General features: G+C 47.4%; 1 protein-coding gene across 2 annotated transcripts in view; it reads right to left on the bottom strand.

Moving 5' to 3' along the window:
* Window positions 1-364: 364 nt before the first annotated feature.
* Window positions 365-26,975, bottom strand: part of FAXDC2 (fatty acid hydroxylase domain containing 2) — a 335,302-nt gene continuing 308,691 nt past the window's right edge. For both annotated transcript variants that reach the window (XM_086931249.1, XM_086931248.1), the window contains exons 7-9: window positions 5,670-5,775; window positions 4,392-4,558; window positions 365-1,336 (exon numbers count right to left, since the gene is read on the bottom strand). In XM_086931249.1, the coding sequence (XP_086787375.1) occupies window positions 1,177-1,336; window positions 4,392-4,558; window positions 5,670-5,775 (433 nt within the window). In that variant the 3' untranslated portion in view covers window positions 365-1,176. The remainder of the gene's footprint in view (window positions 1,337-4,391; window positions 4,559-5,669; window positions 5,776-26,975) is intronic.

The raw sequence follows: 26,975 nt of genomic DNA, 5'->3' as shown, positions 1-26,975 counted from the left end.
TGTTCACACGTTTTTTTAAATTGTCTACTTATATGCACTCTCAGCTTCGCTCAACACATAGAGTTAGGATAATCACGTCTAAAAAACTGCTATCCCAGAGTAGTTCCGGATGTTGATTTCATTATAATCCATGAACCTTAGGAGATTACTCATGTTAGTATATTTGATTGTCTAATTTTTTTTGTAGAGCGCGCACGCTCTAAATCAAATAAACTCGAGACGATTGATCGATACCCTTTACGTTTTGGTGTTGTTCAGGTGGCATCCACGCTTCACTGCTCCACCCAAAAAGTAAAATGTTGGTGCTGACGTTGAATAATAATTGCAAATACTTTAAAAAGCAATACATGAAGAAAAAACTTGGTGATTTTCTGAATGGTTTATCTCTGTATATAACTGTCTACATAGAAAAAGCGTTACAATTGTATTTGCGTAGCACTGACCAATGTAGGTACACTTTTCACAACATAGATGATATAACGATGTGCTGACAAATGGCTTCCACAGTGCTAGTCCAGGAGCAAAATATAATGCACAACATGTGATGACATCAGAAGGCCAAATGAGACACGGGTTCCAAATGGAAAGAGCTTGCCATACACCAACACTGTAATAATGGCGGGGATTGGCTGCCCTGTGGCTCCAGGCACTCCAGCACCATGGCTTGGCAACTATGACCCGACACTTGACCACACTTGACGTGTCAGAAGACACAGAGGATTTTTCTCCATGGCTCACACCAAAGACTTTGTGGGGGAGGACAGAGCGACCTGACATTAGCTTTACGAGGTCTGCTGTGGAAGTACAAAAGACGAACATTATAAGCAGACTTTAGGAAGCCAGAATACAATACATTCAGTCTGCTCATGCTCTCCTTCACCTTAATGCAAAGGCTGCTGGACACAAAAGAGTACCCTTTGACCTCTCATCCCCACCAGGATCTACCCACCAGCTCTCCTCTTAAGTTCCTCACCTGGATACCCCTGAAAATATTGTTTTTTTATGTATAATTTGATCTCTGCAAGTCTTTATGAATATTTAGCGTTAATCAGCTTTCTCTATTGCCAAATCCTAAATCAGTTATTTTTTACATATAGTGCCTACACGTCTAGGTCCCTCTTAAGAGGCGATAGGTGGAAGGTTGTGGTGCACTCCCATCCCCCTGAAGGCAAACTTCTATTCCTGGGGCTTCTTCGGGGGGTCGGGGATGGTCTCGGTCAGCGGGGTGAGGCTGAGCAGCAGCACATGTCTGTCGGAGGCCTTGGTTTGCTTGAACACACTGTCAGTGCCGTGAAGACGGTCCAGCACCCCTAAGACTCCGAAGCACTGGTTGAATCTGGAAAGTCAATAGAAGAATGGGTGAAAAGGAAAGATTGTCAAGACATTCCAAGAACTAGCAGGGCAACATGCTTTCTTCATCACCCCCACTAAACAACTGAACAGACTATCCTCATAAATGTAAAAAGTTCAACATGATAAGAATTACACTAGATTAACCAATGTACATGCTTGACCTGGAACAGAAAATGAAAAATGTAGAGAACCCTGAAGACGGTTGACAAAGTTCACTTGTGAAGACTCATGCCGCTTTAAAGCACTCTATTGAATGAACGATCCCCATCCCCACAGAGTTAGCCGTTCCCCCTCCCCAATCTTGTCACTCTTAAAAATACACAGCTCTTCTCATTCATCTAATGAAATAGAGCTCTCAGGTTTGGTAAAATGCATCTTAATTCGAATTCCTGTGTAACTATTGCCCCCTCCCACAAATTAATTTTTCCTACAATAGCGCTTAAATATTTTCTTGTGGATTTGCATCCAGAAATCTCTACAGCCCATGCTGTTTAATCATTTTATTCATAAAAACTAAGGCTTCAATAAGGCCAAATGAAGGTTCGAACAAACTATGGCTATACCTTTCGAATTACTGCAATTTACAAAGCTCGATGATTATGCCAACTCTGTATCCATGCTATGGACATACCATAATATTGTTGTTAGAATATCATCTGACTTAAAAATGGTATCATACTTGGTATATAAAAATATCAACTCATTGGAGTTAATAATACAAATCTAGACCAATATACATTTTTTGCAAACAGTGTTTAGGACACAATAATTTTATCACACAATATATGTAGAGACGATGTTGGGACAATATTCCCACAGACGATATTGTGACATGCAACCAAACTATGACTGCTGAGAGCTCGCTACAGTTAATCTGGGAGTTATATTATTACATTGAAAGCAACACTACCCTAATTACTCTGTGGAGAAACCAAAATCAAGACCATATCACATCTGTGCTCGCAGTCCGCCAACACTGAGGACATATTGAGGCTAAGCGATCTTTAAAGAAATATGTCACTAAAACAATACACATGTAGCCCTTGCCCTACTATGGCTATACAAAGCTGCCACAGTACTACTGTACTGGTACTGCACTGGTCCTGACACGCTTGGATTACTGAAACATCATACAACCAAATCCACATCTGAAAAAGATGCAAAATCAGGCGACCAGCTGGAACATGAAAAAGCGATCACATAACACCAGATTTACAAACGCTCCAATGGTTCCCAATGGAGCAAATAATTAAGTTCACAATATTGTGCACCAAACTGAACCTAAAACTGACCATTACTGTACTCCTCTCAGGCACTAGCTGCAAGGTCAAGGTCACACTGCATAAATATTGTCTTCAGATAAAATATGAACTTCAGGAAACATTAGGAAGCTGTCATTTTCAGACAATCTCAAGGTCCATCAACCATTTACCCCATGCACCTCACCCTGCATCCCCATAATTTGACGAGGAGACAAAAGCCAGCGATGACTGAAAGCCTACGTCAGCTGCCAGAGTGCAAGAACACAACTTCTCCAAGGAAACATTAGGCTTTCTTCATATGGTTGACTTTCTACACCAGTCAGAACCACAGATCTTAAAGGTATCTTGAAGTGCCCATTACTACACAAAATGCCCTAAAATAAATATGTAAGTTTACACCATACAAAAATTCATATTTATAATACCTCTCAGCAACTTTCAGCCTTGAATTGGCTGCCAGTTAAGGAAGGACACCGTTTAAATACTAAGCACTTGCCCACCATCGGGCCCTCATCATCTATGCAATACACTTGTTAACAGGCTTTTTTACTGTGTAATCTTCTGTTCAGCGTTTTAAGTAAACATTTCGAGAAATATTTCGGGCTGGAAAGGAAAGAGAAAGGTAGAGGAGGAAGAGGGAGAAAACCAGTGAGAGCATGCGTTTGTTTTTTCTACTGCAGGTGGGACCAATGTAGTTACTGTACAGCCAGACCCATGCCAGCTATTCAGATAACCACCCACTATTTAAATATGTTCCTTTTAGATTAACTTTAAGTAAATCCAGCCCTCCAGGCCTGTGCTGGACACCAAAGATCTAGACCTTCATTTTAGGTTTTTAAGGATGCATTATATTTCAAGACAATAAACATTTGCTCAGACACCTGAAGGGTACTTGTGCGTGAAATGTGTTATGTCACAAGTTACCTCTAATTTTGGAAGAATCTGTTGTGTATATTTGTGTCACATGTACAGCAGCGACTTTCTATATGTATATGCTTTGGGGTCGAAAGAGACCTACCTCTGGGTGATTGAGCCTTTGTGATGGTTTGTGTTGTGGCATTACTAGAGTTGTAGTTAACTATGCATTGCACTTAAGAGGGACTCGACTGCAGAGTAGGCGACTTTGTCTCTCCACAGGGATCGTAGGTGCATAGCTCGACTAATCACTATGATAAGGTAGATTGGTCCTTGGCCAGTCTGTGAGAGAGGTCCCTCGAGATTAGACGTAGTTATCATTAGTTTTGGTAGCGGTAAGAACCGTACTGGCGCTTTGACCTTCTTCCGCATCGAGAGAGAGAGATATGATGTTTGATCTATCTGTCTACTGTTCACGGTATTTTTATGGTATTTTTCCAGTATTATAAGTTAAGTGGGCTTTTTAGGCGCGACATGTCTGGAACCGTTTGTACTGTCTCACCCACAGATAATGCATGGGACAAGTTGAGAGCTATTGAAGGTGTGCTGTGTCTTTGCATTGTAGTACTTGTACAGCTGCCAGTGCCAAGTTGTGCGTTCAGAGGTAGGTAACCTACTTGATGTGTGGAGTTACATACTGCAGTGCTGTTAGTGCTGGCAGGGAGTTAGGGGTGCATTCAACAGCACTTGAAGACACCTACAGAGCAGATCAAAAATAAAAGGGGGGATTGAAGACTTCGTAATGTTTGGGGATTTATGAAAGTGCATAACATTGTGGGATAGACAGTGAAGACCTTTGGCACTGAGTAGGGGTAGTTTGTAAACATCAGAGGCTTGGACTTAAGGATCAACTGTACTTACTTGAGGTGGTGGAAGTCGTGGAACTCTGGCGAGGGCAGGAAGGGTAGGTGGTAGCCGCAGTGTGAGATGGTGGTGCTGAGCAGCGCCAGGCAGAACCACAGCATGATTGTGGCCACGTGGGAACCCATTATCATAGGGCCCACCATGGGGGGTAGCATGTTTGACAACTGAAAAGACACAGACACCAACTAAGATCAAACACAGTGTGATACTGGGTTGTATGACGGAACAACGCAGGGAAATACTTCCCATGCCTATACAACACAGTTTTTACCCCGCATTTTTTTAGAAAGCATAACCTTTTACAATGCATGCCATTGCCACGCATTGTTTATATATTTATATATATATGAAAAAATGTATTTGTGGGAGGAGACCGCCCAAACGCCCCAACTTACATTAAATGCGTGGTAAAGGCATGTATTTTAAAGGCACATACAAGGTAAAAACATGAGTGGTAAAGGCGCGACGTGGTAAATTCCTCATTGTAAAGGCTGTTTCCCTGATAGTGGCCAGTGCAGAACGTACAGGTGCCCAACAAAGAACATAGCAAGCACTTAAAGGGGATGATATGTTACACTAGGCATGCTTTTTCTATCTAGGGGATTTAAATTAAAGTCCGGTATGTAGAAAGCAACCAGCAGACTCCCAAATACCTACTGCTCTGATAACTAAGTTTTCTTCTGTCTGAATTCTATCCCTCTTATAGCTAAATCCCCTCCCTTCTATTTTTAACCACTCCCTATCTCCCCTGCCTTCTCTCCTCTAGCTCACTGTTCCTCTGTACTAATCTCTTCCTCCTCTTATCTAGCCCCTTCACCCCTCCTCCCTTGTTCACCCAACACCATTCCTCTGGCCCAACTCCTGCCCTTCTCACTTTTTTACGTGGCAGAATATTGGTAGCAAAAATAGAGTCTGACATAAATATTGTGGACTAAATATTGTTTCCAAAAATATCACTGTTAGTAGTGTGTTTGCTATTATTAACTCCAAAGGGGGGATCTTTTAAGAAATCTATATTTAAGACACTATAGTTTTGCGAGACAATATTTAGGCCACACTATTCTGGTAGTGTATCCTTCCAATTGCTCCTCTAATTATCCCTGAGAAGTCCTCTCGACTCCCTGCTCTTGCTTTCCTCTTCACCCCAAACACCTTCCTTATAACCCACATCCTCGCCCTCCTTTCCTTCCATCCTTTTCCCCGTTATCCTTTACAGCTTTCGTTTTTCTCCCTCCCTTTGTCGGAGTTAATCCATGAATCACCTCTGGCACTTACCATGTGCTCCAGGGGGTGAGCATAGAGGGAGACCACGCCAACTGGCGCCGTCCACTCGTGGTGCTTCTTGTGGATGTGTTTGTACAGACTGGGGTGATGGAAGAGCCTGAAAGGAGAAAATAAACATAGTGAACACCTCTTGCAGCACAAACAAAGTGCAAATATAGAAATGGTTTATTGACCAATTCTCTCCATTACTACCAGTCCCACCATCCTCGGCGCAGTATTTGTGAACAATCAGTGTGTCTGTTCCGAAGGGATAGGTATCCTAGTCATTTGATGAGCTATTTTTGTATAAATAATGCCCCCACCATGCCACAAATTGTCCTCTCTTGTCATTATGATGCGACAAATTCAACACCCCCTCAGGTTCAAGATCTTCCATTCTCTTTTTCCCATTTTAAGAGATCATTGATTGGTATACATTGTATTGTATTGTATTTGCATTTATATAGCGCTTTACTACCCCTGACGAGGCGTCGAAGCGTCTATGGACATAGGAGTTGTATGTCTGGGCTCAAATTTTGCGCTTTTGAACCACTCTCTAAGCAGGTGACTTGAAGCCTGGGTAAAGCACGGCACTTGAGTACTCACCATGAAATTGTAGACATAACTGCAGAGAATGCCTCTTGGCTTGTATTGTGCATTGGTATCACAAGAAGGTGCCCTGGTACCCAGTCCTACTCTGCTTGCCTCCAAGGGCCAGTCTTCTCTGGGCACATACCAGGTGGTACACCTTCTCAGTGAGTAGTGCTGTGAAGCCAGAAATGGCATATATATATATATAATATTGTAATACTCACACACTCGAGTTTTTATGGCAGTTCGGACTGGACAGTTCCTGGTGGAAAAGGCCCAAGCCTGATTTGCATATGTCTGGTCTAGTGGGAAAAAAATTATGGACTAGAATGCAGCCTGAGTGCCTGAAAATAATTCCAGCTTTCCACCAATTACCTATTGGTTTTCCTCACTGAATTTGAATAAGGCATTCAATTAATTCTATAACTGTAGTGGCTGAATTGATTTTGTAAGACCACAGCTGGGTGTAAATATTGCTGGGGAAGACCATATTACGTCTGTGATGAAACATTCTTTTAGAGGTTACCCCAAACTCTTTTCTCCCATTTTCACTAGTAGACATTGGTGACATGGGTCTGAAATGCCCTGAGCCCTGCTAATTAGAATTTAGTGCATGTGCTCTGACCCATACAAAATGCCCACAGTTGATTGGCCAATACCCAACTTGCCCAGCTTAACTTACTTGTAAGCCCATAGTTTATGGCACAAGGGGTACCTAGGGCGTGTAAGACAAAGTGTCACTCATGGACTGAAGCACTAGTTGAGCCACCACGCATATGATAAAGTAAAACATGTCTCCACGACTGCCACTGCAGAATGGTAGAGAGTTTAAACTGATAACTCAACATTGCCATTGAAAGCAAGGAGAGCATTCAAACCTCCCCTTTTTAAAATATATATGTCACCCCTCTAGCAGGTCTGGACTGGCCGGAACGGGCATCAGATGTTTCCCCGGGAGGCGGAAAGGGTGGGCGCTAGTTTTTCTACTGGGGGGGTCGGTCTTAAAAAAATTGCCAGGGCTGCTTTCATTTCCCAGTGCGGCCATGCCCTCTAGCCAGCCTACTGAGTGCTGAGGCAGGGTGCAGCATATTGAAAAGCAAAACATCTGTTTCACATGTTCTAGCAGTAAAAACTCTCCATTGCTGTTTTTGCAACGAGAGACACTGATAGCCCCATTTGGAAGTACGGAGTTACAGGCTGACACTTCAGCTGTGCTAACTTCTGATTGGACTACTGAGGTGGGTACTTCAAGGTATTGAATGAATCAGTGCAGTATATTCAATTTAATGGTTAAATAAAATGTTGTGTTACTGACGGGCAAAGTACAACTTTAGTAAGTTGCCCAAGGTTTTCAGTGCCTGTTTCTAATAGCACACTAAGACTATTCTTCCAGACAGATTGCTGCCTCCCAGGAAAGGTAACAATAGAGACCTGCCAATGGAGGGGGTGTTACCCCCACCTGGCAGAAAGACACACAGAGCGGCTTTGGTGCTAAAGCTGAGCTTCAAAGGGGAAGCCACCTTTGTGGGGCAAGTGGTGCACACACACAGAGGGACTGCTCTATTGTTTATGTAGGCAGCCTGGCAGAGAGGACAGAGAGGGAAAACAGTTGCCGAACTGTTTTTCCCATGGACGTGTAGCCCAGATGTAGCGACACCCCAAGGGTGAGCTACCAAGTAACACAGTAGGGTTCAGCCATCTTTAGAGTGGGCAGAATAGAGCTCTCTGGGATAGCTAGATGCCACACAGCACAGGAAGTTGTCATCAGGCGGGAGGGAACCAAGTAGCATCTCCCCTAAGGACACTTTATTGGCATAAAAGGGACACCCCCTGAATCCAGAACTCAGACTCACTTGGACAGAAGAAGAGGACAGTAGAAGTACGGTCCAGCTGACCTTGGACAGAGCAAAGATGAGGATGCAACAAAGTTGGACTGCGCCTGCTGCTTCCCGGGCTAGCGAAGATAGGACAGTCCCTATGGTATCGTGCTTGAGGAAAATTCGTCCCATGAGCCCAGGCAGAAGCGTAGACTCCAAGAGTCAGTTGGCAGACTTCGTGTTTGCAGGACAGGGCACCAAAAGCTAAGGAAGCCTGCCTGGGCGAGTTGTTAGCCCAGATCACCGGATCGTCGCTTCTCATCACATTGCAACCCGGGAGTCCAAGACCCAATGCTCAAAAGTTTCTCAGTTGCTCTGAGTCTGCTTGTCTCGGAAGAGCCGTCGGAGTGCATTTTGGTCACCCAAAAGGAAATTTATTGCCAAAAGAAGGGAACAGCTTATTTTGCCCAGTGACTTGTAGACCAGTGGGGAATAGACTTTTGCTGGACCAAAGTGGACTTTGAGGGACGCTGACCTCTGTAGCCAAAGTCCCCCTACCTGGACAGTGGGCCAACAAGTAGCCCCAGAAAGACCCCCATCGACCGCGCTGCATCTTCAGCATCCTGTATCCCTAGCATCAGGATCACACCATAGAAGTCAAATGAAAGTGGACATTAGAGCTGGAACTGGACAGGAGACTGCCTCTCTGGTGAAGGTAAATGTTTCTCTGGATCTGGTTGATTGCCTTAACTCACTTCCCGACGGAGTTTGTTTCCCAAAGTACTTCCAAGTAACTGCATCCAGCCTTGATGTAACTTTTTGTTCAAAAAGTTTCTAACAGTCAAATCTTTTGAATTTGCTAATACTTGTTCGCAGGTGAGTGAAAAGTCTTGATTTACCGTTTCTTTAGAAAGCTGTATCTTCGGAACCCTCCTGTGGAACTTTTTAATTTTGGGCTCCATAAATTTGTAAAAATGCAACCTATTTTTATAAATTGATGTCTGAGTTCTTGAGAACCTTGTTTCTTTCTTCTTCAATTGTTTTGGTGCTGTTTAGATGCCTTACTCGTTCCTTTATTGAAGACTGACTGCTCGAAGCCACAGCTACCCAAGGTTGAGCAAAACTTTCACATTCGAGGCCTGACTGGTCCTAGAAGGGTTGGTAGTGTATTAAACGGTGAGGTCTCACAACCACTCCATGTAATACCCACTATTTACTCACAACTTCTATGTACGTTGACGACCTCTTAAGATACTTGAAGGATGTCACTCATGAACTCCTAAGGGCTACTGAGATATTGAGGGAATCAAGTGATCTTTCAGACCTGAGGGTATACTGGGCTAAGAGGAGTGTCTTCCCGGTTAATCCTATCGCAATGGAAGTCCCCCTGCCCCCCTTTAGCTGGATGACTCAGGTGAAATGGAAACCATGCACATGTAAATACTTGGGTACCATATATAGAACACAACCACTGACAAGATCGAAGGTAACATTGGTAGGATGATGCAGCCATTGAAGGACAGCATTGCCTACAGGACCAAATTACTAATTAGCCTCAAAGTTAGGGTCCCAATCTCGAAAATGATGATGTTGCCACACTTGCTTTACCTCTTTTTTAACAACTTGTCTGCTGATGACGGAACCGCTCCGTCATCAGCTGCGGTGGCGCTGTGCTGATGACGGAGCGGTTCCGTCATGGCCCGCTCGCTGCTCATGCGCGGCGCGAATTCCGCGCCTGCGCTGAGCGTTCTATTGAGCGGGGCGGGCCGTGACGGAACCGCTCCGTCATAAGCACATCGCCACCGACGCTGCTGACGGAGCGGTTCCGTCACCAGCATGCGGCCGCCGCGCCCCCTTAGCACTGCGGCGGAATAGCCGCCGCAGTGAAGGGGTTAATATACCGTATACGCTACCAGCCAAGATATTCAAAGATATGGATTCTCTTCTACAATTTATTTGGAATGTGGGAAACCCCAGAGTAGCTTTAATAACCCTTAGACTTCCCACTATTGAGGGAGGATAAAAAGTCCTGAACTACCAGGTCAATTACATGGCAGCACAGCTACGGTGAGCAGTAAAGATGGTCTGCTTCGACTGCTATGGATAGGACTGAGTGAGTGTTAGGCAATCTCTAGGATATATTTCCCTGGAAAGACGGGATGGGGAGTATTGCCACACCAAACAACGTGGTGATGTCTGTCTGCTCTCCCCTGCCGTCTTTCACTTTGGCCGGTCCCTCAAAGATAATGGCAGATAGGATTCTGAAGAAAGAGAAAGCACATATTAAAGGAATAAAGGTTTTGCTAGTGTTTTTTGTGACGTACAACATGTGTTCTTTGTATCAGAATATTATGCTGAAGGCGGATTGACTTTATTTATTTATTTATTTATTTATTTTTTTTGAACCTTTATTGATACTTCAACCAGTTACAAGTATGGGCCTACAACCACCAGGGCTGGCCGCTAATCAATATCATTTCAATCAAACAATTAGAACCAGACTCGGCCTTCCGGGAGGCGAATACAGCACGACTTCAATTAAAAACTGGCAGCATAGCATACTATACGAATAGCAGGATAAGAAAGGTTCCATTTTATAATATAAGATAGAAGGATCAGGTGCCTTACAATATCACAAAGGTGCATAAAGGGCGGGCAAAACAGTAGGAAGTCTACAGTTAGGTCGATATCATTCAAAACAGTGGCGCTGAGGCATACGATTCAGGATCAACAAGCATACAATTAATTTTGCACCAGTAGAGCGCCCGCCCGATGGTACTGAAGTACCGTGAAAGTATAGGCACAGATAAAAAGTCGACAATTGACAAAGGAATAGACCCACTACGCTGACCCGAAAAAGAAGAAACAAAAGAAAAGGCGAAGAAAGATGAGAAGAAAAAAGGCCATAGAAACAAATAGTAAAAACAAAATTCCCCCCCCTCAAACCCCCACCCTGCACCCCTGCAGATGACTACGGCCTACCCCCCTAGCAGCGTGCCTGTCGCCCCGTAAATGAACCCGAAATATAGAAGAACAAAGGGAAAAAAAGAAAAGGGAAAGAAAGAACCCTGCCCAAAAAGGGGAAATGGAGGAGGGCTGTGTCATACGCATTCCCGGACTCCCCCCCGGCCTCTAGCGAAGAATCCCCCGCAATGTTAACACAATCAAGCGGACCACAATAAAACAGTACATCAGTGGAAACCCGAAATCCCGCCCCGGACTCCGGTAACCTAATAAAGCAGTCCCGTTACCGATAAATCAATATTGTGAAACCTCAAACAACAGTCTCAGCCTTGGCCCCGTCGATCAAATTTGCTGATCTCCTCCGATAAAGAGCGCCCCACCGTAAAATTGTCAAAGGTCAAACAAAAGAAGTTGTCGAGACATAGTCTATTAGTCGAAGAAAGGATGGCAAGTCCCAAAGTAGACGCTCGAGTCCAATGATGCCCCTTCCCGACTCTAAGACCAGGCACTATCCCATCCGCCATCTTGATGGACCAGCTGGGAAGGGGGTGCGACACAGTCCCACACAGATCACAATTACGAGCAAATGTCTCCAAATCGGGAAAAGCAGTGAAATGTTCCGCCAATTGCAGTTCCAAAGATTCCGACTTTGTAGGTGCATCGCCAATCTCCACAGGTTCGAACCGTTCCACTTCTGTAGGGGCATAGAAAGTTCCAAGCACCTGGGTCAAATGGCATCGCTGGGGTAGCAATAGGGAAAGGAACAGGCCACCGGGTCTCGGGCAGCAAGACAGAGTCCGGTCCCGATCCTCTAAGTCCGTCCACCGCCAACATCAGATTCCAGGCCTGGGTCTTCATAGTCGCCTGAAGTACCTCAAGGGCCGCCATCACTGACCGCAATGACGGAAAGCACTGGACCCGCTACACCGGGTTTCGCATAGCATCAAGCATATTTACCCCCACGGAGAGGCGCCTTCCCCGGGGTAAGATTAGGCGGAGCAGGAATGAACCGTGAGGGACCGATCGTCAGTAGGCGTTAGTGCGCACCAAGTCTCCGATCCAACGGCACCGGCGCTAAGAACGCCAGGCCCCCGGGTCTCGGACCCCCACACACACCACCTCGGGCATCACTCGTCTCCGCACCTCCGGTACAGTTCCAGGCAGCAGATCGGCAGCAAATCAATCATAAAGATGTCGGAAGTTCCGTGGACCGGACCCTGCCGCTTCCCCCGGTCCGCTGTTGTTCAACTAGGACCCGGCTAGACCAAAACTTGAGACCCCGGCTTCCAGACTGGGCTAGGCCTCAAATTAAACCTCGACATAACTCCACTCCACCATGTCGGAAAAACCTCGGGATTGCGCCATTGGTTTGCAGAGTAGTTCATGCACCCGGGTATGGGGCGAGAAACCAGGATATACGACAGGATCTCCGAGCGAGAGACGGGGGTCAGCGGAGCCGGGAAGCTATGCGGCCATCTTGCTTGCTGTCGTAGCTCCTCCCCCGGATTGGCTTTATTTAATGTAATTGAACACAAAGATATATATTAAAAGTTGAGAACCTTCAAAGAAATGACAATGCATCTGTATACTAGAAGCAGGTGACTGCGACAAGTCGTCGAGATGATGACTTCAGCATAACGTTGTTTGTGATGAAATTTAACACTAATAAAAATTTGCAAACAAAATAAATAACAGCAGAGTCCGGAAGGGACTCTTTGAACACGGTTAATTTGACAGTCATAGACAGAAAGAAGAGCCCTGCCCTAATAAAAAGAAGTAATTGTCTTCATTCCTGCCAAACATTGCACGGGTCAGTCACTCCAACGGTGCAAAAACTTGAGCTAAGGAACTGCAAGGGATTTGAATATGCACATGAATTAGTTACTTACCTGTAAACCTAGTTCTCTTCCAGGGGTATCCTCATCAAAGTCATAAGCATTAGAATATTCCCGCCCATGCGCGGGACCCTGGAAACACTATATTATATGTGCCCCACATATATATATATACATATATATATATATCACAGCTCCCAAATCCTGAAAATACCCAGCCGGGTCACAGGAAAAATAAGCACTCTCAAGCACGGCAAAGTTCGTTAGCAGGGCGGTTTATTTGAAAAACAGACGCGTTTCGGGAGAGCCCTCCCTTTCTCAATGTTTACATCTGACACGAAGTGCGCAGCGCCATTATAAATGTTTGTAAGGAGTTTCAAAACAAACAAAGGACTGGTTCTTGTCCGCAGCATAGGGCGCCATCTTTAAGTGTATACTTACAACACGATTTACATTTGAATGCTAGCAAGTTTGCCACACCTGAATACTGCCGTGAATCGGCGAAATTGATATCTTAAAAATAAAACCATATTATGTACAAACTTAATACATTTCATGGCCAAGACAACAATGAGTTGTTGAGAAATACCCAACTTCCGACAAAAGCACAAAACTATAATGTGGTCAGGTCGGACAAAATCTTGCCGTGGATCGGCAATTGCAGCCCAATAGGACTGCCACAACTGCGGTGTGGTCAAAAAGTAAAGCAATTCACCTAGCCAGGTTTAGCTAGTGATAATGTCATCCATCACAAAAACAAAAGCACTCAGAACATATCAAAAAACATTGCACAAACTGTTAAACTGTTATTGGAAACTCAGTATTCAACTCAAATCTATCTCATAGCACAGTAATACAATTAGTTAACCCAAATGAGAGGCCAATTCTTCTCCCATATTCAAGCCTCCAGGTGCTTTAGTCTCAAGGTCAATGATGTAACGGGACTCAAGTCTCCTAAGTGTGAGCAATCTATTGCCCCCTCTTGGATTCTCTTCTACTTGGTCCAAACAAAAATACCTGAGAAGATTCCTGTCACTATTGTGTTTCAAGGAGAAATGTCGGTCCACGGGATACGTAAAGTCCTTATTTACAATGGCCCGCATGTGTTCTAATATCCTCAACTTGACAGGATTGATGGTACTCCCGACATGCCGTAACAAACAGGGACACATTAGGCAATAGACAGCAAAGTCTGTGTGACATGACATAAACTTCGTTATTTTCCTCCCATCCTTTCTACCCGGGACTTGATATGTCAATGTCCTTTTACTTGAAGCGCAGGCTTTGCATTTTCCACAAGGGAAAAAACCTTTGGTGTCTTTCAGAGTGCCTAATGGTTTCTTTATTGGTTGCAAATAGCTATGAACTATTTGATCTCGTAGAGATCTGGCCTTCCTGAATGTAATTAGCGGTGTGTTGGGAATATCAGGCCCCACAACCTGATCAGATTTCAAAATGTGCCAATGTTTAGACACTCCAACGGTGCAAAAACTTGAGCTAAGGAACTGCAAGGGATTTGAATATGCACATGAATTAGTTACTTACCTGTAATCCTAGTTCTCTTCCAGGGGTATCCTCATCAAAGTCATAAGCATTAGAATATTCCCGCCCATGCGCGGGACCCTGGAAACACTATATTATATGTGCCCCACATATATATATATACATATATATATATATATATATATAAACATCTATACTACTATTATAAAGTAAGAACTTTGAACCTTTGAGGCGGGTAAACTCGGGAACCACAGCGCCAATCCACACACCCGATACATCATTGTAATCGTCAGGGTGTGCAGATGGACATAGGCTATATAAACTATACAAATATGTGTTATTTAAAAAATGTACATTAAAAAAAAAGTAGTCCCTTCGAAGTAGCGCCGGCCGCGACCTGCGTGCTGACGTCAGGAACGAGGGGAGGAGCGGCGTCCAGGAGCGCGAGGAGGAGCGGCGTCCAGGAGCGCGAGGAGGAGCGGCGTCCAGGAGCGCGAGGAGGAGCGGCGGACACAGTGCGGGGGAGGAGCGGTGAGGAGCGGCGGACAGGCGGTGAGGAGCGGCAGACAGGCGGGAGGAGCGATGACGAGCGGCGAGAAGTGGCAGAGCGATGAACTGAGGAGCGCGGGGGAGGAGCTCCGGTAAGGCTCCGGGGGACCCACGGACCATGTTGGGACAGGTGGGGGTCGGGGCAGGCAGGGGCCGGGGCAGGCGGGGGACGGGGCAGGCGGGGGACGGGGCAGGCGGGGGACGGGGTGGGTGGGGGCCTGGGCTGCTGGTCAATGTCGTGGCGGGCGGGGGTCAGGGCAGGCGGGGGCCCGGGCTGCTGGACAATGTCGGGGCGGGCGGGGGTCACGTCATGGATAGAGCCAAACAGCAGCAATGTCACATCGCTCCAAAAGAAAAGTACACTGTGCTCAATACCAAGAGCGCCAAATAACAAAGGGCACTAATGATCGCGGTGGGGGCCGGGGCTGCTGGACAATGTCGGGGCGGGCGGGGATCGGGGAAGCCTGGTTGCTCCCGGACAAGGTCGGGACGGGCTGCTAGTATATATATAAAAACATGCAATAGCAGCCAAATAACATCAGAGCTGAAATATGCTGTGAAGAATTTCCACCATACATGAATAATAATCATTAGAAACATGAGAAACAACACCAAAGATTGTTTAGAAACTGTTTTAATGCTCAGAAAGCAGTAGAAATTCACTGGAAACATAGAAAGCTCCCAGGCTGCATTGCAAACACACAGTCTAAAAAAACTGAAAAGCTAACCTGTAGCTGCATAGCCATAAACTGACACTGTGCCTTTAAGGCACCCCTGACCCCTCTGTATCCCATCATGCCTCAGGGGTGACAGTTAGGTCAGTTGTTCTTTTCGGAGACTGAAAAAAAACCCAGTAACAAATAGGTTAACAATATCTCCTTATTAAAGAGTATCCTTTGCCCGGGGAGGCAGGAGGGTTGCTTATGCCTTTGATGAGGATACCTATGGAAGAGAACTAAGATTACAGGTAAGTAACTAATCCTTCTCTTCCAGGGGATCCTCATCAATAGTCATAAGCATTAGAATAGAATAGCGAGCCTCTCCTCTTCCCTGCGGGCAAAGGAATGATAAGACAGCAATCTCATCAACAAGTCTGAGTAGGCTATAGACTACCCAAACAGATTCCTCAAGGAGGCTTGCCCTACTTGAGTATCGGCCCTAGAATCAGATTCGAGACAGTAATGTCTCGTAAAGGTATGAACCGATTTCCAGGTTGCAGCCTTGCATATTTCTGACATTGGAATGTCATGCAAGAAAGCTACTGTAGCGCCTTTCCCTCTAGTGGAATGCTCTTTAGATGACCCCAACAAAGGCTTGCCTGCAAGCTGATAGGCCAATTTAATGCAAGAGACAATCCATCTGGAGATGGACCTCTTGGCCGCTGGAAAACCTGTCCGCATTGAACCATAGTTCACAAACAGTTGATTCGTTTTCCTAATCCCTTTAGTCCTTTCCAAATAGAACCTGAGTACTCTCTTAAGATATAAGGAGTGAAGTGACCGCTCGGCCGGGGTCGTAGGATTTGGAAAAAACAAAGGGAGGGAAATGGACTGATTTATATGAAAATCAGAAATGACTTTAGGCAAGAAAGATGGATGAGCCCTTAGGACTACTCTATTGTGATGGAAAACAGTATATGGTTCCTTCGCACAGAGCGCTTGTATCTCGCTTACTCTGCGCGCAGAGGTAATCGCCACCAAAAAGGCCGCCTTCCAAGAGAGATGTTGCAAGGAGGCCTTGTGGATGGGCTCGAAAGGAGGTGACATTAACCTGGATAGAACCAAGTTCAATTCCCATGGAGGAGAAGGGTTTCGCACAGGGGGATACACTATTTTCAACCCCTGGAGCAAGTTCTTAACCACTGGAACCTGAAAGAAAGAAATCTGATCAGGTGATTTTCTGTATGATACTATGGCTGACAAATTCACCCTAATAGAAGAATATTTCAAACCAGCAGTTGCCAGGGAAAGGAGGTATGGCAAGATGACGTCCTCCTGCCCTTTAGTCGGATCTAAGTGATGATCCCTACACCATAAGTAGAACCTTTTCCACTTGAACGCATAGGACACTCTTGTGGAAGGCCTCTTAGCCTCCTTTAAAATGTTCATGCATTCGGGAGGCAAGTTCAAATGTCCATATTGCAGGACCTCAGGAGCCATGCTGTTAGGTTCAGTGATGGGAGGTTGGGATGCATTATCCTCCCGTTCATCTTGCTCAACAGGTCCGGCCTGCAAGGGAGTCGTCTGTGTGGACACACAGACAGATGTAGAAGGTCCGGGTACCACCATTGCCGTGGCCAATCCGGAGCTATCAGGATCATTTCCATGTCCGACCTGAGGAGCTTGGATACTACTTTCGGAATCAGAGCCAGGGGAGGAAACGCGTAAGCGAATGTTCCTGACCAATCCATCAGGAGAGCATTCCCCTGCGTTCCTAGCCAGTGGAACCTGGACGCGAAGGCGTGGCATTTGGCGTTTTCGTCGTCTGCAAACAAGTCTATGGTTGGACGACCCCAGCAACAAAAAAGCTCTTCTACCACTTCGTCGTTTAGCACCCAGTCTGGCTGATCTTCGAAGTGCCTGCTGAGTGCGTCTGCTTTTATGTTCAACTCGCCTGGAAGGTGCACTGCCACTACTGTGAGGCCTCGAGAGAGAAGCCAATGCCAGATTGTCTGAGCCTCTCGAGAGAGTGGGCGAGATCGTGTGCCTCCTTGTTTGTTCAGATAGAACATGGTGGTCGTATTGTCCGTCTGAACTAGGACTGAGTTGGACTCTATCGCTGGAAAGAAAGCTTTGAGAGCCAGGAATACCGCTCTGAGTTCCAGCATGTTGATGTGGTATGTCTGCTCCTGCGCATACCACTGGCCTTGAATTTGAAGCGGACCCATGTGCGCTCCCCAGCCTTGCAGAGAGGCATCCATCACTATAGACTGGGATGGAAGAGGTTGGTGAAACGGTACTCCCACCAGCACATTCCTTCTCCGAGTCCAAAATTTGATGGCATCCTTCGTCGCTTGGGAAAGAGTGATACGATCTTCCCAACGCCCTGTCGCTTGGTCCCACTGGTCCTCTATAGCCTGCTGCAGAGGACACATTCTCAGCCTGGCGTTTGGGATGAGAAAAATGCAGGATGCCATGGAACCCAGCAGGGATGCTACTTGTCGGGCTGTTGGAAGCCGAGACTCTAGCAGAATCCCACATTTCTGACTCATGGAAAAAAGTCTCTCCTCCGAAGGAAACGCTTTTCCCAATCTTGTGTCCAGAACGGAGCCTAGGTAGTGGATGGACTGTGTATGCCGCTGGACTGACTTCTCCAGGTTCACATGGAGGCCGAGCCTGTGCAACTGGTGCAGGCAAAGTTGTAGATCGTGCGTTACCTGTACCGGAGATTGGCCTTTTAGGAGCCAGTCGTCCAGGTATGGGTAGATGAAGAGTCCCTTTGTGTGAAGAAAAGCCGCCACCACTGCCATGCATTTGGTGAAGACTCGTGGTGCGGACTTGAGACCGAAGAGTAACACCTTGTACTGGTAGTGTTTGTTCCCTACGACAAACCTCAAGTACTTGTGATGTTGTTGAGCAATAGGGATATGAAAGTACGCATCTTGCAGATCCACCGAACACATCCAATCTCCGGCTTGAAGATGTGGGCATATTTGGTGAAGCGCTAACATGCGGAACTTTTCTTTGACGATGACTTTGTTTAATAGTCGCAGATCGAGTATTGGTCTGAACTTGTCCTCCTGATCTTTTTTGGGGACAAGAAAGTATCTGGAGTAAACTCCCTTTCCTCTTTGAGCGGGTGGAACTTCCTCTATAGCTCTTTTTTGTAGCAGAACTTTCACCTCTCTTCGGAGCAAGCTTAGCTGGTGAGGGCAAGAGTTCTTTGGAGGAATGTTCTTTGGAGGCGCACGAAAACGTAGCCTGTATCCATTGCGCAGTATATTCAGCACCCACTGATCCTTTGTGATGCTGACCCACTCTGCCAGGTGTTGTGAAGCACTTCCTCCCACTGGAGTGGGCAACGGCGCCAGAGGAAGCCACTGCTCAGGCCTTTCCTCCTCTTGTGGTGTTAGAGGACTGTTGGTGACCTCCTCTACCTCTGTTGGCTTTGCCTCGAAACTAGTATTTACCCTGGTTCTTACTTTGGGACCACTGAGGGGTTTGAACCCTCTGTTGAGTCCCTCTCCCCCTGTTGGTCTTGAAGCGGCGTTTGAATTCTTTTTTCTTTTCCAAACCAACCGCTTTCACTGTATCTAGTTCCGTCTTCATACGGGTCATCTCTTCGTCAGCATGTACCCCGAAGAGAGAGGAACCCGAAAAGGGAAGATTAAGGATGCGATGCTGAGCATCCAGCTTCAGGCCTGTAAGGCGCAACCAAGCCGACCTCCTGGCACAAACCCCATGTGAGTAGGAATGCGCCGCAAGCACTGCACCATCCGCAGCTGTGCTTATCATCTGATTCGCCACCAGACATCCTTCTGTCACAGTTTCTTCAAAATCCTGCTGGTCTTCCTTTGGCAGTTTGGATTTGAACCTTTCCATGGAGTCCCATAAGGCTCTGTCGTATCGACCCAGAAGTGCAGCCGCACTGGAAACCTTCAGAGTGGAGGCAGCTGAATTGCAAACCTTGCGACCCCTGGAGTCCTGAGATTTGCTGTCCTTGTCTGGTGGGACTGAAGAGGAACCGGCAACTGCGTGCGTCTTCCTCGCCGCTACCACAATTACAGAGTCTGCTGGAGGGTCAGATTTTACAAAAACCGGGTCAGAAGAGGCCGGTTTGTATTTCTTCTGAATGCGGGCTGGCAACGCTCTGATAGCCGCTGGAGTTAGGAAAACGTCTTTGACAGGATCCATAATCCCCGGGACTAAAGGCAGCAGTGGACGAGAGATAGCTCCTTTGTGTAAAGTCTCAAAAATTACTGTTGTTGTAACCTGAGGGACAGACATTTCAATGCTCAGCTTCTGAGCTCCTCCTTGCAGGACATCCAGATAAGTGCCAATGTCATCCACTGGAGAGGATCTGGACGTAGGACTGTCCGTCAACGTAGGGGAGTAATCCCTCTTGGAAGACCTGGCAGAAGAGGTAGATGAAGTAGACGGAGTTCGTCGACGCGTACGGTGAGCACTGTGCCTCCTCTCCCGCAATCTTTTTGAACGCTCATCCCTTCTAGGAGAGCGAGATCTGACCCGATCTTCCGAACGAGGCCTGACCGGCTTTTCTCTTCTGGGAGATCAGGATCTTCTGGGAGATCTGGTTGGTGTTCTCACAGGTGATTTGCACCTGGGAGGACTACGCTTGTCCATCTCCTCTACCAGACTCTGAAGAGGAGACCTGTGTTGTGGGCTGACATATTCTTGCATACGTCTGGCAACCCCAGAATCTCGCCAATGGTCCAAAGACTTGTACCATCTAGGTGACAGTCTGACTTGCTCAGCCGAAGGATCTGGCCGACGCACAGGAGATTTGCGCACAGGACTTCTGGACCTTGAAGATGCAGTTGAGGAGCCAGACGACCGTGAAGTGGAATGACGAGAAGCTGACTCCGTTACCATGATCACAGAGTTTCTTTCTGAATGCCTCGACGTCGAGCGTTCTTCTCTCGCCGCCGAACGCCTTTGGTGGGTCGGCGGGTCAAACAATCTCGACTTCGAATGCCTCGACGGTGATCGATGTGAGGATCTATGGTCTCTCGACGTCGAGCGGCGATGACCAGCCGTCGACGGAGTCCTCTGTCTCGACGCCGAACGGCAATGACCAGCCGTCGACGGAGTCCTCTGTCTCGGCGGCCGTACGAGCAGTCTTCGGGCTAAACTCTAGAGGGCGTGTTAAGCCAGCTGTTATACCATCACATATACCCCTTGAACACCAAGTGAAAGGACACCACACAAGTGTTATGAAAATAAACAGTGTATTTATTTAGATCACAACAGCCCTGTACTCTTTATGAGGACAGGGTACTAAGCACACAACAAAACTCTTATGAAAATACTTCAAGTTGCACAATTTACACAAATGCCCGAGGGGCATGACAAACCATATACTATGGAAGTGGAATGCGAAATTACTAGCAGGTAAGTACTGTACTAATAGGCTTTGGAATCGCTAGGACTACGTTACTGAACCTTCAGATTACTAGTAGGAGGCCTAGGGGACTCGGGTGCAGAGTGGGCACTCTCACGCGGGATGCGGGACAAAGTCTATGGTAGCTAGATTTCACAAAGTTAGTGTTCTCGGGCGAACCCGACTAGGTAGATCGAAAACGACAGTGGATCCTGACCCTTGGATAGTGAGGCTATGCTGGGGCACCGAAATGCCGAGTTTACCTAGCCCAGGGGCTGCAGCTGCATAGGTCTCAAAAGACGTCGGGAATCCTCGTAGATGAACCACAAGCCTGAAGAAAGAAGTTGCTGGCAGGCGACCAGTGAAGATTGTTCGAGTGATCCAAGCCTGGATCGAAGATGGATGACACCTGAAAGCAGAGGGGACCAAGTTCGTGACTACTAGCCAGTAGTCAGGTGGCACCAGGAGGGCACCGGATGGTAGTCACCTCGACTAGGTGAGTGGGCGACGCTGTGCTCTGCAGATCTCACGGACCAGGAGGCGTTGTCGGCGACCAGGATGGAGGTGCGAGCTGTCCCACGATGGATGAAGCTGTCGACGTCGCTGGACCCAGGATTGGGGCAACAAGTCTTGGCAAATTCAAGCCCACGCGGTGGACTCAAAATGGCGTCTGGAGTGGACCAGGAGAGTCCGGGGTGCTCCTCTTTTGGAAGGGAGCAAGGGCCAGTCTGGAGCAACCAGACCAGCAGCAGTGATGTCGTCGGGCGTCGTTAAGAAGGCCACAAGCCAGCGGGCTAGTAGCCAAACAACGCGGTGAGCAGCAACAAGCAGAAGGGCCCCACGCAGATCGTGGAGATGCTGGGAGGCTTGACTTCGGTGCTGGAGCTGCTCAGGGTCGGGGCTTCTCGGACCCCAAAGCACTCACCAGAGGATCCCTCGGCGGTCGTGCTGGATAGAAGTCGTGCAGTTCTGATGATGGCCGATCCCTCAAGGTCTCGTCGCACCTACGGTTCTCAGCTTAGCTGTAGAGGTAGGTAGAGGTCAGAGGTGCCAGGGAAGCCGGGTCTCGTCGTGCTGGTCGGTCGGATTCCTGAGGAAGGACGTGCAGCAAACCGCAGAGTTCTTAGATGGTGCCTGCGGATGCAGGGTGACTACTCCTTAGCCACAAGGGAGAAATCTTGAGAAGAAGTCGAGAGTTCCTTTCGTAGAAAGTAGTTTCTTGATTCAAAGATGATCTAATTTGGAAGGGTCCCCGCTCCTGCCTTTATCCTAAAGAAAGGGGTGGGTATGCGACTAGGTCCTGCCCTAGGGGTGGGACCAGGAAGGGGGGTGGTTACACCCCTCTCCCATGCCGGGCTTTCCCCAGGCCAGGGGCTGGTGTGCCCCTGGAACTGGTTCTAGCCGGCAGATGCGTAGTGAGCACCGGGGTGCCACTCAGCAGTCACCTTCCTGTAAAGCCCTGCCTACCCAGGATACACAAAACCCTGTCTGGGATGGTGCTAGCACCGCCCCTGACAGGAAACCCTTTGTCCAAGCTCTCCTCGCTGGAAGGACTCCCAGCAGCAGGAGGTCAGACTCGTGTCTGTGGTGGCAGCATCCATTTTGTGGAGCTGAGGCTTCGTTTAACTTTAACCGGGGTTCACAGTTACATACATGTCGTGACCCTCTAGAAGGGTGGAATGCTAACCCCGTCGCCAGAATTGGCGAGGGGTTAGTATTCCAATTCGTATGACACCTTACTCGACATGTTTTGATAAAGCAATACCAAAGATAGCATTTAACCGCGAGGATTATAATGCACTTAAGAGTATATGGTATGCGTTATCATGGAACAGCTATTAGGATTTGGTTCCGCAAGCTGCAAACGGGCTCAGCTCATGCCAGAGCACCATTTCACACGATTCCAAGCACTCTGCCTTCAGGATTGTCAAGGCCTGCCATAGGAGTGACTGATAGGAATCTGTGTGTCCATTTTTAGGGTTAGATATAGGTATACTATATCTAAAGCAAAGGGTGATTACACCACCTTGCCCCAGCTGTCGTGCAGCCAGTTGTGTCAGATTTAGATGGCCATCCAGGGGTGGCATAATACATGCTTCAGCCCCTGGTAGGCCCTGGGTACACCTATGCCCTGAGTTACAGGGTCTGATAAGGTGGCCCAGTACCAATTGGATAATGCACCTAAGGTACACATGTCAATTTAGTGAGAGAACAGCTAGGCTGTGGGTCTGATTGGCAGGCCCACAGCCAGAGAAAGTCGTAAACCAGTGAAACAAAAGCAAAACATCTGGGTGATCATAGGATTGCAGACCCTACTCTCCTACATGACCCCCCCCCCAAAAACTTTGGGACAATAAACTAACCTTGACCAGGTGAGTCTTCTTGCTCTAAGTGGAAATACCTGGAGAGCCCATCTGCATTGCCATGATCAGTGCCAGGTCTATGCTCCACTGTAAAATCCATCCCCACTAGGGAAATGGACCACCTAAGCAGTTTGGGGTTTTCACCCTTCATCTGATTTAGCCACAAGAGGGGCTTATGGTCGGTCTGAATCTTGAAATGAGTGCCAAACAAGTATGGCCTCAGTTTCTTCAGGGCCCAAACCACAGCAAAGGCCTCCCTCTCAATAGCTGACCAATCTTTCTCTCTGGGGGTCAGCCTTCTGCTTATAAAAGCAATGGGCTGGTCTTGACCATCAAAATTCAGTTGAGATAGAACAGCTCCCACACCCAACTCAGAAGCATCTGTTTGGACAATGAATGGTTTGGAGTAGCCTGGACTCTTGAGGATAGGTGCTGTGCACATGGCCTGCTTTAGGTCATCGAATGCTTTTTGACAACCTGCTGTCCACTGAACCTTTTTTTGGCATTTTCTTACTTGTCAGTTCATTAAGTGGAGTCACAATTGATCCATAATTCCTGACAAACTTTCTGTAGTAACCAGTCAGGCCCAAGAAAGCTCGAACCTGAGTCTGGGTGGTTGGAGGAGCCCAGTCCCTGATTGACTGTATTTTGCTCTCCAGTGGTTGAACTTGGCCTCCACCTACAAGGTGGCCCAAGTATACAACCTGTGTCTGCCCTATCTGGCACTTGGTGGCCTTGATAGTGAGACCTGCTGCTTGCAGTGCCTCTAACACTTTCCTCAGGTGGACCAGGTGATCCTCCCAGGTGGAGCTAAAGACAGCAATATCATCAAGATATGCTGCACAGAAGTCATCCAGCCCAGTGAGAACATGATTCACCAGCCTTTGGAAGGTGGCAGGTGCATTTTTCAAACCAAAGGGCATTACCACAAATTGATAATGCCCACCAGGGGTAGAAAATGCTGTCTTGGGCTTGGCATCCTCAGCTAACCTGATTTGCCAATACCCAGCTGTCAGGTCAAATGTACTTAAGTAGTTGGCAGAAGCCAATCTATCTATAAGCTCATCTGCCCTTGGTATTGGGTGGGCATCAGTCTTAGTGACTGCATTGAGGCCTCTGTAGTCTACGCAAAACCTCATCTCTTTCTTACCACCCTGGGTGTGAGGCTTTGGCACTAGAACTACTGGACTAGCCCAAGGGCTATCTGAGGGTTCAATGACTCCCAACTCCAACATTTTCTGCACTTCTGTTTTGATGCAGTCTCTAACATGATCAGGCTGCCTGTAGATTGTACTCTTGACTGGCAAGCTGTCACCAGTGTCAACTTCATGGGTACACCAATTGGTCTGACTGGGTGTTAGAGAGAACCTATGTCTGAAGGATTGAAGAACCTGTTGGCAATCCTTCTGTTGATGTTCAGAGAGGCTGCCACAAAAGACAACACCATCTACTGACCCATCATCAGGATTCTGAGTGAGCAGGTCTGGGAGAGGGTCACTCTCTTCCTCCTGTCCCTCATCTATGGCCATGAGCAAGCTCATGTCCTTCCTGTCGACATATGCTTTGAGCCTGTTGACATGGAGCACCCTGTGGGGGCTCCTGGGAGTTCCAAGGTCCACCAGGTAGGTGATCTCTCCCTTTTGCTCAAGAATTGTGTGGGGCCCAGACCATTTGTCTTTGAGTGCTGCTGGGGCCACTGGCTCCAACACCCACACCTTCTGTCCAGGCTGATAGACAGTCAGGACAGCCGTTTGGTCATGCCAAGCTTTTTGAAGTTCTTGACTGGCCTTAAGGTTTTCAGATGCTTTTTCCATATACTCAGCCATCCTGGAGCGGAGACCAAGTACATAGTCCACTATGCTGGTTGCAGGCTTTTTGAGAGGTCTCTCCCGTCCTTCCTTAACCAAACACAGGGGTCCTCTCACAGGATGCCCATACAGAAGTTCAAAAGGGCTGAAGCCAACCCCCTTCTGTGGGACCTCTCTGTAAGCAAACAAAAGGCAGGGAATCAGGACATCCAATCTACGCCTGAGCTTTTCAGGTAGTCCATGAATCATCCCTTTCAGGGTCCTGTTGAACCTTTCAACAAGCCCATTGCATTGTGGATGATAGGGTGTAGTGAACTTGTAGTTGACACCACATTCCTTCCACATAGCAGTTAAGTAGCTTGACATAAAGTTTGCACCTCTGTCAGAGACAACCTCCTTAGGGAAGCCCACTCTGGAGAACACTCCAACTAGGGCTCTTGCCACAACAGGTGCTGTAGTGGTCCTAAGGGGAATAGCTTCAGGATACCTGGTGGCATGATCCACTACCACCAGTATAAACTTGTGCCCTGATGCTGTCTGGGGTTCCATTGGACCAACAATGTCAATCCCCACTCTTTCAAAGGGCACCCCCACCACAGGCATTGGTATAAGGGGGGCCTTTGTTGTGCCACCTGACTTACCACTGGCTTGGCAAGTGACACAGGAGCGACAAAACTCCTTGGTATCCTCATTCATGTGAGGCCAGTGAAAGTGTGAGACAAGCCTGTCCCAAGTCTTTGTCTGGCCTAAGTGACCTGCTAAGGGAATCTCATGGGCCAAGGTAAGAAGGAAACCTCTCTGAGACAAGGGGATAACCAGCCTCCTGGCCATGCCAGGCTTGGGGTCTCTTGCCTCAGTGTACAGGAGTCCATCATCCCAGTATACCTTGTGGGTACCTGTGGCGTTCCCAGCAGCCTCAGCAGCAGCCTGCTGTATGAGGGGTTCAAGGGAAGGGCAGTCTAATTGGTCCTTTCCCAGGTCTTCTCTTGAGGGTCCCCCTGAGCCCAGGAATTCAACTTGATCAAGTTCAAACTCTTTAGGCTCAGTTTCCCTCAGTTCCTGTAGGTCAGCCTCCTCTGAGACTTGATCCTCAACCTGGGGCAAGGGGGAAGGCAATGCCTTAACCCTACTGCTCTTCTTCTTGGAAGGTGTCTGGTCCATTGTTTCAGGATCCAGCACCTGTTCAGTGGGGCATATTCTGGCCTGTGACCTAGTCACAGCAAGCACATGTGTTGGCAAGCCTAACAACTCCATGTGAGTCCTATGCTCCACTTCTGACCATTGTGATGACTCCAAATCATTGCCCAACAAACAATCCACTGGGAGGTCTGAACTAACTACAACCTTCTTTTGGCCAATTACCCCTCCCCAGGAGAAAGCAACAATTGCCATACTGTGACTGGTAGTGACATTGCTTGCATTGGTCACCAGGAAATCTGTACCTGGCATGATCTGTCCAGGGTCCACAAAGTTAGGTGTCACCATTGTGACACTGGCACAAGTGTCCCTATAGGCCTGAGCCATTTTGCCATTGATAAAAGGTATCTGTCTGTATTTGCCCAAGGTATTGGGACTGACATCAGGGGATATATCCATATCCCCTGTACAGACAAGGACTGCCTGAGTGAGTGTGCCAACTAAGTTGTCATACCCCTCAGAACCCAAGGTTAACCTAACTAAACCCTTGGGAGGTGCACTACTACTGCTGGCTGTACTAGGGGGCACAGGTGCCTTAGGGGCTGCAGTAGCAGGAGTCTGCCCTCCTTTCTTGGTGCACTCACTAAACCAGTGAGTTTTACTTTTACAGTACTGGCACCACCTTTTTGAC

The sequence above is a fragment of the Lissotriton vulgaris genome, chromosome 7 (genome assembly GCF_964263255.1).
Source record: "Lissotriton vulgaris chromosome 7, aLisVul1.2, whole genome shotgun sequence".
NCBI classification, from domain to species: domain Eukaryota; kingdom Metazoa; phylum Chordata; class Amphibia; order Caudata; family Salamandridae; genus Lissotriton; species Lissotriton vulgaris.
This window is presented reverse-complemented; position numbering and strand designations above follow the sequence as displayed.